General features: G+C 36.1%; 1 protein-coding gene across 1 annotated transcript; it reads right to left on the reverse strand.

Annotated features, from left to right (window-relative positions):
• Nucleotides 1-4,719: 4,719 nt before the first annotated feature.
• Nucleotides 4,720-18,086, reverse strand: LOC139964782 (uncharacterized). The gene is made up of 8 exons (XM_071966745.1): nt 17,683-18,086; nt 13,437-14,567; nt 12,251-12,363; nt 11,689-11,747; nt 11,201-11,376; nt 10,015-10,195; nt 7,135-7,347; nt 4,720-5,126 (listed from the first exon to the last, which is right to left on the reverse strand). The coding sequence occupies exons 1-8, from the start codon at nt 17,756-17,758 to the stop codon at nt 5,021-5,023; spliced, it is 2,055 nt and encodes a 684-aa protein (XP_071822846.1). The 5' UTR covers nt 17,759-18,086; the 3' UTR covers nt 4,720-5,020.
• Nucleotides 18,087-18,596: the final 510 nt, after the last annotated feature.

The raw sequence follows: 18,596 nt of genomic DNA on the forward strand, positions 1-18,596 counted from the left end.
GGGGGGGGGGGGGTGTAGGAGGGTGTGAATTAAGGGCCGAGCACCGTGTTGATTTTCCTGAAGTAAATCGTAAACCTTTGATGATGTTTAATTTTACGTGTTTAAAAATTGAGTGAACATCTGATCAGCTCGAAGCAATCATCATTCAATGAACCAACAATATTTCATACCAACCTTTACTGCTTAGAAGTAGCGAACGTTATTATTGTATTTATCTAATCAAGCTAATGTTCTTTACGCACATGTTGATAGTTATTATTGTTATTATTATGTGTAGCATCTTTGATATAGCAAAATTGCAAAGGGACAGAGAGTTCTATAGCCTTAACACTCAAAGTATGCTAATATTTGATACTTTTTTTTAAACACGCACACGGTCTATTATTGTTATTGTAGTATAGAATATTATTTAAATTTGTGTGTAAATTGAACGAAGAAGTCACGCATGTATGTCTATTTATATGTATATATTTTATCATATTATTATCAGTGTTATATACAAGGTTTGGTTTTATTTCAAACCTGTCTTCATGGTAAAGAAAAATAGATGAAGTTAGCATTGCATTAAAACAAGTTTTTGAATGAGATGTAATATCCAAGTTTAACTAATTGTAAAAATTATTGACAAAAAATGCATGTGCAGTCACATAAAGGAAATACCCGTAAATATAACAAGTATTTTAGTATATGCATCGTATTTTTCTTGAACCATGTTGTCCACCCCCACCCCACCCCACCTCTTAAAGAAACCCTGTTATTCTCAGCAAAACTAATGAGTCATTTCATGTTCTTTATAGTGGAGTAACTCCGAGAAATCTGACAGGGACTTGAACCTCACTGCATCATCCCCAATGGGAACCAGCAAGCCATGTCACAAGTTTACATGAGAAGTTGATGAAACTCTGAAGATAACATTTTCACGGTTAGATATTGTTGACTTCCTGTGACCAGCAAAATTCTTGCACACATTTGGACCTATACACCTCAAGGTGTCATGTACGCTATATGCTTTAGGAGTTATCATGTGTGTACAGAATACTTCACGGTTCTTGTACTTACAGAGATGGATCTACATACAAAGAATGAAGTTCATCCATGTTTTACCTTTGGAGTTATGTTGTCTACAAAGTTTCCGAATTTTGACCTCTGTTGACATCAAATGGTCTTTCACCTTTCACGGCATTTTAAAGAATTCTTGTACTCGCTAAGATTGATCTATAAAGTTCTAACAAGTTTTACTGTTGGATTAATTGTGCTAACAAGGTTCAGACGTGCAACTCTGTTGACCTAAAGTAATCGTTGACCTTACAAATTTGGTTTTACTCACTAAATGTGGACGTTAAGGTGGACGTGCAGACCACGTATGAAGTTTACGCTAGCTTTGCTTTGTAGTTACGAGTTAAACCCACCTAAGTGGGTTCTAGCATAGAAAGGGAAGGATGGTGCTGGGTCTGGTGCAAACCCCCACCCCCCCCCCCCCCCCACCCCCCACCCCGGCTGAATGAATACTCATGATATGTAAATTACAAACAAATTAGAGTATTTTCTTAGTACGACACCGAAGAAGGGATAGTAGCAGTTTCGATGATCTGGGATTGCCTTTACACTTGATCACAAACGTCACCTTCACGGATCAATCACGTAACATACACGTGAATCACAAATCATCTTCACTTGTTACGCGCGGCACGATCACGCACATTACCCACACTTGATCACGCGCATCACCTACACTTGATCACGCGCATCACCTACACTTGATCACGCGCATCACCTACACTCTACCATCTAACTGTTATATTTGTAAAACATAATTTCTCTAACGAGTTACACTTACCCTCTGTCTATATAGTAGCAAATTATATAAGCTGTAATTTAAACTCTTTCATTCGAGCATGCAGACGAAATTTAAGTTTACAAAAACGGCCTCTTTTTGAAAATTAACTTTTTTCATTTGATATTAAAATGCAGTCGTCAAATAAATATAGTTGATCGATACTTGACATTTGTGCGTGACAAAAGGAAACCTCCTGGTATATAACTACCACTTAACCGAAATTGACCAATTCTGTCTTAAATTATATTTTAAAATGTTTATTTTAAATTGAGAATTGAGAGAGAGAGAGAGAATTGATCGATTTATATTACAAAAAGAAAAAAACACTTCTATAAGAAATAAACAACACAACAATCGAAGAACCTTATTCGCTATAATTTAGCAACGAATTTTTAATATGAATTGATCAGGGTGACAGAGTAAATATGACAGATCATGAAAAATATTGCACGCTGCTCCACGGCTTTATGCAGATATTGTTTTATATAATCTAAATAGTTTTTGTAATCTAAATAGTTCTGTATTGCTGTTGTTTTGTTTTTGTTTGTTATAAAAATCTTGTATTCAAATAATCTAGCGCCTTATTAGTTTTGCCATATGACCCATAAGAGTAATGGATTAATATTAATAATGTTCTGACGTCACGAGTTTGCCTAGATGGAGAATTTCAACAGTAATGGGCACCAGTATTAGATTCATACTTTAAAATTGACAGAAATAATCTCCTGGAAGTTGTGACCATTCAAATTATATTCCCACTTGTTGACGAGAGCTCCGATTAGGGAATTATCTGTGTTTGTGAGATAAACTGTTGAGTCGCAGAAAATGGCTTCTAAGAATTCTTCAAAACTTTCAATGAAAAACAGATATGATCATGGTATAAGCTTTAACGAAAATCTGTAGTAGGTTAGTAACCAATTCCTATGTTCCTTTATAGACCCTCTTAAAAAAAAGGTCGTTCTGGGGAAAGGCCAAGCCCTCATAACATACATGGCATGATCCAACCAGACACTTCGATTTACTATATAATAATTTCTACGCCATGTATGACGGCATGTGTCCAGTCAAACGCAGGATTTTCAATGGGGTGGTGCGGATACGGAAGATGTGAACCATTGATCCACCGTCCTGAGAGAGGGTCAATTTTTTTTAATAGTTAAGGTTGCTAAGGTGTAAAATGGTGCTATATTTTGGAACGATATCAGTCGATTTTGTGACATTGGACGCAGTAAGTATTAACGTCCCTGTAGGAACATGTGCTCCCGTGGGAGGGGAGAAGGGGTGTCTTAAGCTACCGTCGCACTTCCTCCTCGCGTTCACGTTTTGATTTTATTAGGCGGCTCGTCAATGCTAACATATACAAAATGTTAAGCAGCAAAAGTTATGCATGACTGATTGCTTTATCGGCGCATCGTTACTTAATTGGTCTATTAGCCCATCTTTCTATTGTTTCCCCAGTTGCTCGATAACCTTTTAACAAAAATGACTAAGCGTTTGGAGAGAAAAGGTAAAACTCACCGTTTCGTAAATAACAGGGGAAAAAAGCATGCGATAATTCAAGGATGAAGTACCTTAACGTGATTAATACCTTTCCTTGCCATATTTGAAACTACATGTATTAGCCTATTTATATTACCGTAAGGTGGAAGTCAAGCAACGACGGTAAAAGTACATTGACCAGAAAAAGAAACCAATAGTAGTAAAAATATATAAACAATAAGCTTAGCTCATCATTAAAGGTAGGCCTGTAACCAGTAAGAAGGCTGCAATGTGATCTCCGATCAACTTTGTTTTTATGCCAGGATGCTTTAGAATTTGCAAGTGACAAAAACTGGAAGTAACTGTACAAATAAACCATAATAATTGTGTTAAAGATTTAAACTACATTTAATTGTAGACTTTGTACAATAATCTGAATATTTCGCACACACACAAAAAAGTATGCAATGTGGATGGAATTATTAGTATCGTGAAATATGTGGAAAGAATTCTCGTCATATAACAATCTTGAAATAATTTAATTATGAAATATCAAATAGTTAGTACTGAAATATTTGATTGAAATAATAGAATATCGTAATCAAGTGGAACAAATGATACTATATGACTAATATTGGTTAATATTTCATACATGCTTTTAAAGTTAATTTTAGTAAATTTTTATTTAATTTTAGTAAATTTAGGAAAGGTGCAAGTGGTCTTGTGAATTCGTTCAGTTCTATGACTTCTTTTATCGAAAGATGGATGACGTCATATTGAAGTCACCAATCACAAACGTTTCTTTAAGTCAATTATACTCTAAATAATGCAAAGTGCCCAATGCACCCCGCCCCCCCCCCCCCGCGTTCATCTTCAATATCCTTGTTTTAAACACAAAATATGGCTAAAAAATACCCAACTTTTCTACTTTTGTTATGCTCTCTTGGATATTACTATTAGAATTTCAGTGAAATGATCAGTCATGTCAAATACTGCTTCGATCATTATGATTACCAGCAACAACAAAAATACGATCAATTTGGACAATATATTTATTTTTTTGTCTTGCAGCTTTTTCATTGCATGGTGGACTTGCATAAAGGTTGATATAGTTACTAATCAAAAAAAAATGATAGATTATGCCAACGAATATCAACAAAAACTCCTTGAAGGAAACTTTAATTAGTTAAAAGAAACGTTTTTAAATTACTGATAGATATTATTATTTTTTTCTATATTGTTAGATGAACTCGGACGAAACAAACAGACAAAAGGCGACACTTGATAAAAGGAATGTTTTTTGATAAATTGATTCCCTTTGTGACTTTTTGCATTCGTAGATGAATAATTAATTAGAAATAATGGATTCCTGCATTTGATTCCGATGAATGTATCGTCCAGGCGTGTTTTATTTTTGCAGACATTTCTTACATTAATTTGTTAACAATATTTTACCACAATATTCTAATACTAAGAAAATTTAATAAATATTTGAGAAAGAAACAAATAAGCTCTACGAAGCTCCTTTATGAGAATCTTGAAAGCTTCAACAAAAAACAACTTGATATAAATGATGCTTTTAGCAACATTACACATATAGTACACCAACAATCTTTGACCTGTATGTGTAACCCAATCTCATTAAGAATAAATAAGTGGAAATAAAAAGGCGCTTTCTTGCTGACGTCACTTTCAATACACGCTTCAATAGTGATTACTGATGCTCGAATCAAACGCGAATTCTAGTTTAGGTTCGTTCGCTGTCTCTTCTAATGCTTGCGTTTCTCCGTCGAGGGCATAACTTTCATTCCTGCATGAAAATATCAAAATATATAAAATAAAATAAAATAAAAAACATTTGATGACCCTGTGGTACAGGAACACTACAATAATGAAACGTTTACTGTTGCCAAAGAAAAAGTGGCTGTAAATTTGTTTGCATGCTTGATATCATGATAGCATGTTTATTGGCGAAAATATGATTTGCTTAAGTTTCATGATAATGTGTCTGAGAACAGTGAGTGATTTCATCATATTGAAATGTCGTCTTTTTCTTTCTTTACATTGTAAAAATCCTTTCTACAGCCAATAAAACTAATATTCTTTAATAAAAAAATGCATTTTGGATAAGGCTTTGAACGCAAAGTACATTGACGGTTAAGAAAATACACTAATTGTATCACACTCCAAGTACAAATCAAACGCAAAATGATAGCAGAATAGCAAAGGTATGGATAAAGGTATAGGTAACCCGTGATGATCAAAGAAGGGAACAAAAACAATATTATGTATTCCTGCTATTGGATCACCCAATCATTTCAACGTCTTTTTCTACCAAAATAACAATTCTTGTTTTTCATTCGTAATGACATCAGTAATTATTATTAATACAGTGATTTGAATTATTTACATAGAACCACATCCAAGCATAACTTATATAGTTTCGAATGACTTTTGGGTGATATTTGCGTTGCGTCTCACTCCTACCAAACAATGTAATATTCAGGTAAGGGGCCAAACATACTCTCCTTGAATACGTTGTATTTATATGTGCAGCAAAAAACAACCACAAAAGAAGAAAAAAACAGAAAATTATGCAATTTAGCTCACTTTATACCTTTAGCTGTCACAGTTGTTCTTCGCGGAAAAAAAGAAGTTCGGATCTACAAAATTGAGCATAGGCCTACCTACTGAGCTGGAATTGTACATAATCATTGCACTAACACTAAAGTTGCCATAAATGGCCAACTTGTCACCTATCCGGTAAGGTTTTAGCGCTGCACCTATAGCCACTAATACTCAAAACTTATGTACGGTATTTAAGAGACCACAGCTGTTTGCCCGTTTAGTTGTTTATTGTGTAAGTCGATTGGGGGAGTAATGGCGTGTGCTACCATGAAATATATACTGTAGGCCTACACTTTGTGATATACACATGGAAAACGTCCCACCGCTTTAAATCATACGTGTAGAGAGCACACGTGATTGTGCGTTGATGGTCAATCAAAACAACCGCTTATGTATTTCATGGCACCATCAAGTGGCCATTTAGCCTGCATTTATACAATCTTTAAGTGGCAGTGTAAGTACAGAAAGTACGTTGTTAAAATGTTAAATTGTTAAAATTGTTGATACTTGACATATGTTGTACGTTTATTTGTAGTTCAATGATTACTTACACAAGATTGTCAAGGAATAATTTATTCCCATCGTTGACAGCTTTTATACTACTTACATATAGGCTATTGTAACTTAACAGTGACGGTTCTAGAATTTCTCATTTTGCAAAATATAAAAGACAAGCTGGAAAATCCTTGAAGTTTGATGTTTACAACTTAAAATATGGAAGAGCTATGATAGAAGTTTGCAAAGCTCAGGCTTTAATTTGTTGTTACGTATTTTGAAGAGAAATATTTCTACCTTAAGCGATGTAATTTAGTTCCAATTTATATCAGAATATTTTTTACGTTCTAATTCGTAACACAATAGGTGATATTTACAAGGTTTCCGTGTACATTCTATAAATGAAATCAAGCCTTGAACTCTTACTAATTATGGCGAATTATAAGTGAGTATTAGAGTCGAAGATAGGGAGGGGAAGACGTCAATCAACCAACCAATCAATCAGTTTGGTATTATGGGATATGGAATAATCAAATCAGAACAATACTGCAGGTGTGATGATGAAAAATGGTATTGCATTCGCAATCCCAGAATGGTACATAATCCAACACACTGAGACAAATTGACATACATACATTGAGCGCGAACACACGCGCCCGAGACCAACTTAAAATAAAGCAAGATGAAATTCTTACCATAAATAACCTTCCTCTCCCATATCATCTGTGTAATATTGTCTATACCCGCCCATTCGCCTTCTTCGGCGTCGACATCGGATAATTACAATCGTCACTATGATACCGAAAATAAAACCGCCGGTGATAGCAACACCAAGTATGGTTGCTCTTTGATTAAAATAGTTACTACATCTGTCCCCGAAGTAAAATCCAGTATCGTCCCTTGAGCATCTGTAAATAAAAGTAAACATCAACAACAGTACATACAATGTAGATTAGAGCAAACAACAACAGTGCATACAAAGTAAATAAGAACAAACAACAACAGTACATTCAATGTAAATAAGAACAAACACCAACAACAACAGTACATTCAATGTAAATAAGAACAAACAACAACAACGGTACATAAAATGTAAATAAAAGCAAACAAGAACAGTTCATACAAAGTAAATAAGAACAAACAACAACAGTACATTCAATGTAAATAAGAACAAACAACAACAATAGTACATACAATGTAGATAAGAACAAACAACAACAGTACATACAATGTAAATAAGAACAAACAAAACAACAGTACATACAATGTAGATAAGAGCAAACAACAACAACAGTATACATACAATGTAAATAAGAACAAACAAAACAACAGTACATTCAATGTAAATAAGAACAAACACCAACAACAACAGTACATTCAATGTAAATAAGAACAAACAACAACAACGGTACATAAAATGTAAATAAAAGCAAACAAGAACAGTTTCATACAAAGTAAATAAGAACAAACACCAACAACAACAGTACATTCAATGTAAATAAGAACAAACAACAACAACAGTACATACAATGTAGATAAGAACAAACAAAACAACAGTACATACAATGTAAATAAGAACAAACAAAACAACAGTACATACAATGTAAACAAGAACAAACAACAACAACAGTACATACAATGTAGATAAGAACAAACAACAACAGTACATACAATGTAGATAAGAACAAACAACAACAGTACATACAATGTAAATAAGAACAAACAAAACAACAGTACATACAATGTAAATAAGAACAAACAAAACAACAGTACATACAACGTATATAAGAGCAAACAACAACAGTATATTCAATGTAAATAAGAACAAACACCAACAACAACAGTACATTCAATGTAAATAAGAACAAACAACAACAACGGTACATAAAATGTAAATAAAAGCAAACAAGAACAGTTCATACAAAGTAAATAAGAACAAACACCAACAACAACAGTACATTCAATGTAAATAAGAACAAACAACAACAACAGTACATACAATGTAGATAAGAACAAACAAAACAACAGTACATACAATGTAAATAAGAACAAACAAAACAACAGTACATACAATGTAAATAAGAACAAACAACAACAACAGTACATACAATGTAGATAAGAACAAACAACAACAGTACATACAATGTAGATAAGAACAAACAACAACAACAGTACATACAATGTAAATAAGAACAAACAAAACAACAGTACATACAATGTAAATAAGAACAAACAACAACAACAACAGTACATACAATGTAGATAAGAACAAACAAAACAACAGTACATACAATGTAAATAAGAACAAACAAAACAACAGTACATACAATGTAAATAAGAACAAACAACAACAACAGTACATACAATGTAGATAAGAACAAACAACAACAGTACATACAATGTAGATAAGAACAAACAACAACAACAGTACATACAATGTAAATAAGAACAAACAACAACAACAGTACATACAATGTAAATAAGAACAAACAAAACAACAGTACATACAATGTCAATAAGAAGAAACAACACTACATACATACAACGTATATAAGAGCAAACAACAACAGTACATACAATGTCAATAAGAAGAAACAACACTACATACAATGTATATAAGAGTAAACAACAACAGTATATACAATGTAAATAAGAGTAAAAAAAACCCAACAATACATACAATGTAAATAAGAGTCAACAAAACCAACAGTACATACAATGTATATAGGAACAAACAGCAACAGTACATACAACGTAAATATGAGCAAACAACAACTGTACACTCAATGTAAATGAGAACAAACACCTATAACATTATACATACAATATACGTTTGAGTCCTTTCAGTATTCCGAAGAAGAAAGCATCTGGATTAACTTGGTCACCATTCCTCGCGCTTACCCCCCTCCTACCCCATCCGCCCCCTACCCCCAGTGGTTTCCCTATACTATTAATTTTATGTTAACATGATAAACGAAATTTTACGTTAAGCGTGAGACTTCTCTATACAAAATTCTTCAATGTTTCTTCCGTGCATTGCAGTTCTCTGTCGGAAATTTATAGGCTGACCGAGGCACTTGTTTGTGCACTGTATATTATAGTGTGAATAGAGAGATACGGAGTTACTTGGTACGGTAAAATGGATGTTACGCATGAAACAAATCGCAAACTTATTTTCAGATTGCCAAAGCAGAACTCGCCATTCATTCCATGGCAGGATATACCCATACCAGACACCTATACATTCCAGGCACCTATCCATTCCAATCCCCAATCCATTCCATCCCCCTACCCAATCCAGGCCCCACCTCTTTCATGTCACAACAAGACTCCCCGTCATTCCAGATACCAAACCATTCCAGATCCCCACCCATTTCCAGGCCCCCACCCATTCCAGGGCCCTATATCCATTCCAGGCCCTTTCCATTCCATGCCTCAACCAATTCCATATAATTACCTTTTCCAGACCCCACCCATTCCATCCCCCTCCATTCCAGACTACACGAGCCATTCCAGGCTGCCAGATATTCCAGGCCCAACCCATGCTATTTGGACACTTGACATTATATCCTTACTCGCATTCTGCTTCGTATCCTTCCTGTTGATGACATTCTCCCGCAGAAGCACAGAAGGGATCATCTGTATCAGCACAAGGCGATACGCAGAGCACGTAATTTGACGCAGGATCACATTTTACTTCCATGTGAGATATTGCACACTCAGCATTGCCTTTCATGCTACACAAATCCGTCGTCTCTGCAATAAGAGAAAGAAAAAAGATATGCCACAAAGATTAGAAAATATTGTTGATCTTTGCTATTTAGGATTTTTTTCAGTAAAAGACTTTATTATTTATGCATATACTAATTTCAGACCTCATTATTGCAATTCATTATCGGTTAATTTGTTACAATATATTATGTGATTCCTTAAAAGAGGTATATAGATAATTTACATGGCACAGCAAATCTATACTAGCCAAGGTTTAATATTAATTGACAACTCAACTAATTTCTTGCATAATAAGAACCAAAATGATAACACCATTGTCACATTATTTTGTGAAAGTTTATAACGTTTCTTTGTATTACAGGTAATTCCATTGGATTTAAGGAGATATCCTTAGTTCTGTCGGGGTGGGGGGGGGGGGGCTGTCATTTTGTAAATCTATGATGTCATAGTGTCACAAATATCTTAACCTTTTTGCTTTGTTTTGTTTTTCTTTGCATATTTTTTGCTGGATTTTATAGTTAAAACAATGAATCAATTCCATGATTTGGTGACGCTAGTTAAGATTCATCATTATCAAAACCCACTTCGTTTGCAGCATAGCAAATAAAGCAACACTTTAAAGTTAAACGTGGCTCGATGATGGTATATTTAGACTTGCTCAAGTCTTCGACGTTGCATGTGAAGGAACATGAAATGTGTGATATCTCCAAACGAAATATCATGTTTCTTAGCTCTTTGGAAAGTTGTCCATGGCAGTTATCTTTACCAGTGATGTTTGGGTTTGTGTCTCCTTTATTATGGGCAATCTAGTCCTTAAGACGACTTAGTCCTTAAGCCGACCTTAGTCTTCAAGACGGCTGGGTCCTAAAGACGACTTAGTCCTTAAGACGACCTTAGTCTCTTAGTCCCTTGGGACACATTACATATTCTACAGGGGTATGTTCATTATTCAATGCTAAATGCTGTAAAATGGTGGCAAAAAGGAAAAACAAACAAATAATAGTAATGAAGGGAGATGAACTTTCTAACCTTTCGGATCGTCGCAGTGGTCGCAAGAATCAACCTTTAATCCTCCAATTTTCCCATTCTGAATTCCCGGGCCAACTGTTTGGGAATAAATCTCATCTGCCGTTAGGCCTCTGTCAGCTGCTGTCATATCATTGTAGCTATAAACCACCGTGTGAGATACGATAATACTACCTTTTCTATAATGAAATATAAAAAAGAATATATATACATTTGAAACGGCATTGAGTGGGATAATCTAAAACAATGCGAAAAGCGCCTTATCTGTATATGTTCAATAGTGTTAAGTGGATACTATCTGCATATTCGTACATATATATATATATGTACACCTCAGACACACACACTCACACATATATATATATTTATATATATATATTTATATTTATATATAATTATATATATATATTTATATATATTTATGTATATTTATATATATATATATATATATATATATATATATATATAAATATACATAAATGCAGCGTTACCTGAGCCTGTCAATCACAATGTCAGAAAAACCTTCAATCGTTGAGTAGGTAGCAATTAACTGAAAGAGAGAGAAAAAAGGGAAGCAAATTTGATATATTTATATAATTAGTTGAAGAAAAGTCCAATAAATTTGATTCTAATCGATCAGCACGAATGTTATTCCTTTCAAATAAGAGGGTAAGGGCAAGAGCGACTTATTCCAACAGAAACTACAAAATGCGAACCAAAACGAAGGAATTGAGATCGGAGAATATGGGATGGGTATTGGAAGGTGGGGACAGGGGAGGGGTAAAGGAGGGGTGATTGGGACGGTAAATAATGTGTATGTAGACCTTAGCGGTGTAGACCACAAGTTATATGCTGTTCTCGTTTGGTGCCAGCCTATACGTGTGACTACAATCGCTTTCATTGAAGTTACAGATAAAAGGAATCCAAAACCATAAATGCAACCGGAGGATAGAAAATCAAATTGAAATACAATATAAAAAACTTGGCAAATCTCTTCTGTGTTTTCCCCCCAAATATATATACGCTAAGCTTAATAAAATCAATGTCACCTACCTGGTTCTTAAAGTACGCTTTGAAATCTTCACATGTTGATTGGTCTGTTGGATTACAACCCTGACTACTTTCATCTAAAACTTTTATCTCTATGACAACAGTCTTTTGTGCGTCTATGACAAAACAAAAAAAGAAGAAAGAAGGATACACAACATATAAGAGTAGAATATTGAAGAAGGTATTGTACAATCGTTTGACTTGACGGAGAATGTAAAACTTTGTTAATTAGTGACTTTTACCTCTACCCCCCCCCCCCAGCGCCTGCCTCCCTATTCACTTTCTTGTAACACGGCATGCTACATGGAGGATACCACTGTGGCTGGTAGCTCCACATAAATACTATAGCATTAGCAATGAGGATGGGCTAATTTACAGTATAGAAGTCTCTTTTACGACATTTGAAATCAAGCTTCTCATTCGAAGAGTATAGCTCCATGTAGATCACTTTGTTAATGGGATTGTGCTACCTTAAAGTATATAATGGAGCCTCTTCATACGACTCTCGTTTAAAGCTTGTAATCCCGATAGTTGCTCTATACCAACAACGGGAGTGCATGTGTTGAACAGCGCCTCTTTATACTTCCAATCCGAAAACAGGTGCGAAATCTGGTAATGGGAGTATGCTATATTAAAGCATAGAACATTGCCTTTATTTACGGCTATGGCATGGAGCTGCTAATACGAATAGTAGCTCCATACAGGTGTCAAATCAGGTAATGGGAGTATGCTATATTAATGCACAGAACACATGTGCCAAATCAGGTATAATGGGAGTGGAGTGTCGCCGTGCAGAGTGAGTGTGCTACCGAACAGTAAGAAACAGAGCCTCAGTTTTATTTCTCGCATCGGCTACTTACAGTGGTAGATATGTTATTGAGAGCTTGCTACCTTGTATCGTGCTATAAGCCAGAGTGGTAGCCACCATGCTTTAAGATTGGCCGTAGTTTATGTTTGATATGGTCAACGAATATTGAATATGGTCATCGAATATTGATCATTTCATAAAGATTGAGTCCAACCAGCAACAACTTGTGAATAACAGCTTTTTGTAGCATAGTAAGTATATATCCTTGTTCAACGGCTATGGTTCTATATGTTCAACGAGCTAGACCGTCTTAAAAATATAATTACCACCATATAGTCTATACTTTTTCATTTGCGAACATAAAGTAAAACATATTCCTACCAGTTCCTTTGAAGACAGGTAGAGTTGTAGGCGGGTAACGTGTCTTTTCAGGAGTGACGGAACTAGTTGACCTTGACGTTGGTGCTCGAGTAGATTTCTTCGTCGTTACATCGAAGATTCTCGTAGATGGTTTATTACTGTCAGTCGTGAACAGCTCCGTTCCAAACGTACCAAAGTCTGGCGTCCCGAAATCCGCTGTGTTGATAATGTCCGAAAAACCAGCAGTACGTAGTGTTGATGTAGTATTTACAGTGTGTTTGGGTTGAATTGATGTCGAAGTAAGTAGTTCTTTAGTACTGGGTGCGGTTTCGTCTAATTCAGGCGTTGTAGTAAGTATCTCTTTAGTACTGGGTACGGTTTCGACTAATTCTGGTGTTGTAATAAGTAGCTGTTCAGTACTTGGTACGGTTTCGTCTAATTCTGGCGTTGTAGTAAGTAGCTGTTCAGTACTGGGTACGGTTTCGTCTAATTCTGGCGTTGTCGTAAGTAGCTGTTCAGTACTGGGTACGGTTTCGTCTAATTCTGGCGTTGTAGTAAGTAGCTCTTTAGTACTGGGTACGGTTTCGACTAATTCTGGTGTTGTAGTAAGTAGCTCTTTAGTACTGGGTACGGTTTCGTCTAATTCTGGTGTTGTAGTAAGTAGCTGTTCAGTACTGGGTACGGTTTCGACTAATTCTGGCGTTGTAGTAACTAGCTGTTCAGTACTGGGTACGGTTTCGTCTAATTCAGGCGTTGTAGTAAGTAGCTTTTCAGTACTGGGTACGGTTTCGTCTAATTCTGGTGTTGTAGTAAGTAGCTGTTCAGTACTGGGTACGGTTTCGACTAATTCTGGCGTTGTAGTAAGTAGCTGTTCAGTACTGGGTACGGTTTCGACTAATTCTGGCGTTGTAGTAAGAAGCTGTTTAGTACTGGATACGGTTTCGTCTAATTCAGGCGTTGTAGTAAGAAGCTGTTCAGTACTGGGTACGGTTTCGTCTAATTCAGGCGTTGTCGTAAGTAGCTGTTCAGTACTGGATACAGTCTCAGCAAACTTGGGCGTTGTAGTAAGATTATTAAGAGTTGTAGATACATATTTGGTGGTTGATTCTAAGACTGGCGGTGTAGGTGTTGTTACAGTTGTCTGGCCAGATACTGATTGGGCGGAGAGGAGGAGAGAAAAATGTTAAATATACAAAGTAGACAAAACAGGTTTACAGCATATAGGAAGATCGTACAAGACTTCGAGTGTACTAGCAAACCTAGCTATAACATATATACCGTATGAATATAAATGAACTCGTCCAAATTATGTGACGTCACAACCGAAACATTAACTACCGGTAAATTGGATTATATTCATATTTCTATAAATTAAAAAGGAAATCAGTTACATGATTATATGAAATATGACACACAATCAAATGACATTAAGATCTCCTAGCGCTAAACAATGTTTAAAAAGGACCTCGTTTTTTGACCCCCATCCTAAAGTGATCAAGTTTCGCGCAAAACAATAAATTTCGTTTTAAAAGTATAAGTATAGTATTGTTTGTTGATGTTTGGGCTTATAGTATTGGCCTATTGGCACAGACAGACAGACAGACAGACAGAGAATCTATTCCATGTAGCTGGTGACGGCTGGAAAACAACATGAGTGACATTGGGCACCGTATTACAGTACGTGGTCTTCTTTCTTGTTCACAAATGAATCACTGTTTAGTTTTACCCCAGAGCGAAAAATCATAGTACTTGTTGGATAGCGTTATTAAAGCCAAATATTAGTAAGGGAATCTTTGTAACTTTTTGACTCTGTTCTACAACTATGATAAGTTTGACCAAAAGAATTGTATTTGACGAAATGGAAGACCCATATGTAATGTTGTACGTGACGTGAGCAAACACGCATTTTGGTACTTGTCTTGTGAGCTTCTGTTATCAACGTTCACGTCTGGGGCTTTTAGTCCACCCCTACCCCAGCCCAGATTAAGATGAAGGGGATCAGCTCTTCTCCCTTCCCAACAGCAGACAGAATATTAAAATAACAATATAAAACTGGTGTACAGAACATAAATATGTACAATATTCACGTGGGTACAAAATTCTTCAACATTTCTTTGTCCCCTGGACGGCATAATATCTTACCTCCCACCCCCTCCCCCCGCCTCACACCCATCCCACCAGTAAATGAATAGTGACTTCACACCTGTAAATAATACGTAGGACCTCTTGCGAGGTCGAACAGGGGTAAACTCCTTTTATTTGAAATAATACCATGCTTTCACAGAAAAAGGTATTGCAATTACTCATGGTGTAAATAAAATGTACAGGAAGCGAATACCCATTTCCTGAAAGGACCAAAGAATCTTTTCAATTTGTTACTTTAATAAGTCTTCGCAATGAACCGTTTACACAAACCGTATAAGTCAATATAGCAGCGATGAATTCGAAGAAAAAAAAGATCATTAACCACAACAACAGATTACAGGCATTGACAAAGTAAATAATTACCCTTTGTTCTTTGCTATCCGTACCTTATCATCATTAAGTACATACCGCGCTTTTCATGCAGGTTACGAAAACGGATATTGCATTGTACAGGATATGTTGCAGATAACAATATCGTGGCGTATCATCTTCGATGGGATACTTATCAATATGGTTTCCTTATCTATCTGTTCTGTACAGTATATACATGGTAGATAGGTTGGTCAACACCAAACAAGAGTCCGGAGAGCTACTAAAAACACAGATCCAGAAAGATAACGTGGTCAGCGACAAGGAGGAGGGGTGGGGAGGGGGAGGGGTATAACCGAGGTAGGATATCGATCGAGAGTGACCGGTCACTCAAGGCACGGTACAGCGAGAACGCTGAATTTGTGATGATATGGGTGAGTGAGGTAGCGAAGTACATTATTTTATCCGCATGTGTCTCGAGACCCAATTAGGCCCGGTCCGAGGGACGGTTACTACAACGGGCGCCATTTGAAGTCTGCATTCTTATGTATATAATAAAAATGAGAATACCTTATTCGTTTTCTGATATTTTCTGGGCTCCTAATCAACCTGGACCAACAGGGACTTTAGCCCCCCCCTCCCTCTCCCAACCATCTCATCCGGCCCTTTATATCAGGTTCAAGCAGCTGATGTCGTTTGGTCGTTTATATGTTATTACTCAATGTGCAATATTGAAATTTGTCAAATTAAAACACACTCCGAGACTATTTAATGAAATGAATGAGTAATTAAATGAATCCAGTTGATTCTAAAATATTTTTCACAGAAATATATATAATTATATTGATGTTGCAATGACTCAATGGAGGACAACATATTTTTACTTATTCTTCACATTATTCAAATGAAATTTATGGCCATGAAATGTTAAAATATGACTTTATTATACGGAGGTAAATGGTTTAGGATCGGTTAGTGTCAAACTTAACTTTTCTTGGTTTCATGATTCATTCTACAGATAATTTTCAATAAAAGTTTAACAAGAAAGTAAATTGACACCCTGCCCATTGTATCAAATTAAAATTCGGCTGAATTTAATATCTGTTCTCAAAACACAGGTTTGGTTATCATTTTTTTTTCAGAAATGATTAAAATGGCCCCTATACTGGGGACAAATTGTCTAATATTGGTTTCCTATGTTAGACATTGGTGTATTGCAACGGACCTCTACTGAATTTCATCAGGAAATAAGCATAAACTTAGTGCAGTGACCATTGTTGCGAGGTAGCCTACCGCGAGTCCGACTTGCGGTAGCCATGACTAGGCTGTATAGTACATACTGTTTAACGCTTAGAGGGGAGTGATCATTACTCACAACATACGGGATCGAATAGTATACATGCCGATATGCCATGTTCACTACCACAAATGTCATAGCCTACTCCTATATACAGTTACCAACAGTTCATGTGTTACACACGTGCAGGCCTGCGGTATAGAAGTTCTCAAGACGAATAGCAAGTTACTGAAAACATGAGTGGTGCCTTATGGTGTCAACAGTAAAAACAGTTATAACGGCAGGTGAAGTTTCTCCCTTCATATTGTCCTTCAACGCCACCCCCACTCCACCCCCGTATGAAAATATCATCTATCGGTGCACTCATTATAGGCTACTCTGGACACTCAACATTTGCCATGTGTCACATTTTGTAAGAATAACATGGCAGTCAATACCGTACTTAAGTTCCAATAATTTTTGTTGTAAAGTTTGAAACTTGTTAAATTATGCTCATTAACATTCATAGAAACATACCTGACCAGATTCTGGTTGATCCAAAGGCACAAATAGCTAATATTGCACAAACCCAGTTATTGCGAAGAAATTGCATTTTTATCGTTTATATGATCAGAGTGCAGTGTTAGGTCCTGTATAGCTACTTCACGTTATATGCTATATGTGTGTTCGACTACACTGTATTATATGACACAGTGTCTTACACAATACTTAACAATAAACACTGCAAAGTGTTTGAAATGAAGCTCTTGTCCAAAGGACGAAATTCTGTCATGCGTAGCAAGACAAACTAAGACTGTTTAAAACTGATTGGAAATGTCTATCTCAGAACAAGCGAGCGAAGATCCGGTATTATGCTACGATTTAAGCCGTTGAATACACATCACTGACGGTTCAGTTAGAGGGTATCGGTGCAGTGTAACCAGTGAGTGAGCTTTACGAAAAGCATTTGCCCTTTGGCACTCTTTTGTTTACTAAGCCAAGTTCATGCTTACGATCCTCGTGATAAAACTTCTAAGATGACTGTGTCATTCTTTTCGATAAATATACATCGTACAAAAACAGAGAGTGCAATCACATCGGACAAAATTTGTGTGGGGAGACTTTATTGAGATAGGCTGGGAAATGAGGAGTATGGGACACGGGCAGGGGCATGCAGGGGCGTAGCCAGGATTTTCAAAGTTGTAGGCACGACTATGTGATCTGAGCGCCACCATCGGTTGGCGCGGAGCGTACAAGAATTATTTTTGGTTTTACAAAACCCCCAGATGAGCGGAAACGGCCCTTCCCGAGTGCTCATTAAAGTCTGTTAATCAATGATAGGTTTATTTGACTGTGGAATATTTCTCAACTGAAATATTATCTGCGTAAACGGGTCCATGTAAGATGTTAAAAAACTGACAAGATCGGATCCTAGTCTTTTTTTCGGCGGG

Source organism: Apostichopus japonicus, chromosome 23 (genome assembly GCF_037975245.1).
Source record: "Apostichopus japonicus isolate 1M-3 chromosome 23, ASM3797524v1, whole genome shotgun sequence".
NCBI classification, from domain to species: Eukaryota; Metazoa; Echinodermata; class Holothuroidea; order Aspidochirotida; family Stichopodidae; genus Apostichopus; species Apostichopus japonicus.

Bases quoted from the DNA above. Each gene is read 5' to 3' on its own strand.
- LOC139964782 (XM_071966745.1), bottom strand. From the start codon at position 17,758: ATGCAATTTCTTCGCAATAACTGGGTTTGTGCAATATTAGCTATTTGT. The intron at 11,748-12,250 runs GTAGGTGACATT...TCTCTCTTTCAG, and splicing joins AAGCGTACTTTAAGAACCAG to TTAATTGCTACCTACTCAAC. The intron at 7,348-10,014 runs GTAAGGATATAA...TTTTATTTACAG, and splicing joins GGATACGAAGCAGAATGCGA to ATGCTCAAGGGACGATACTG.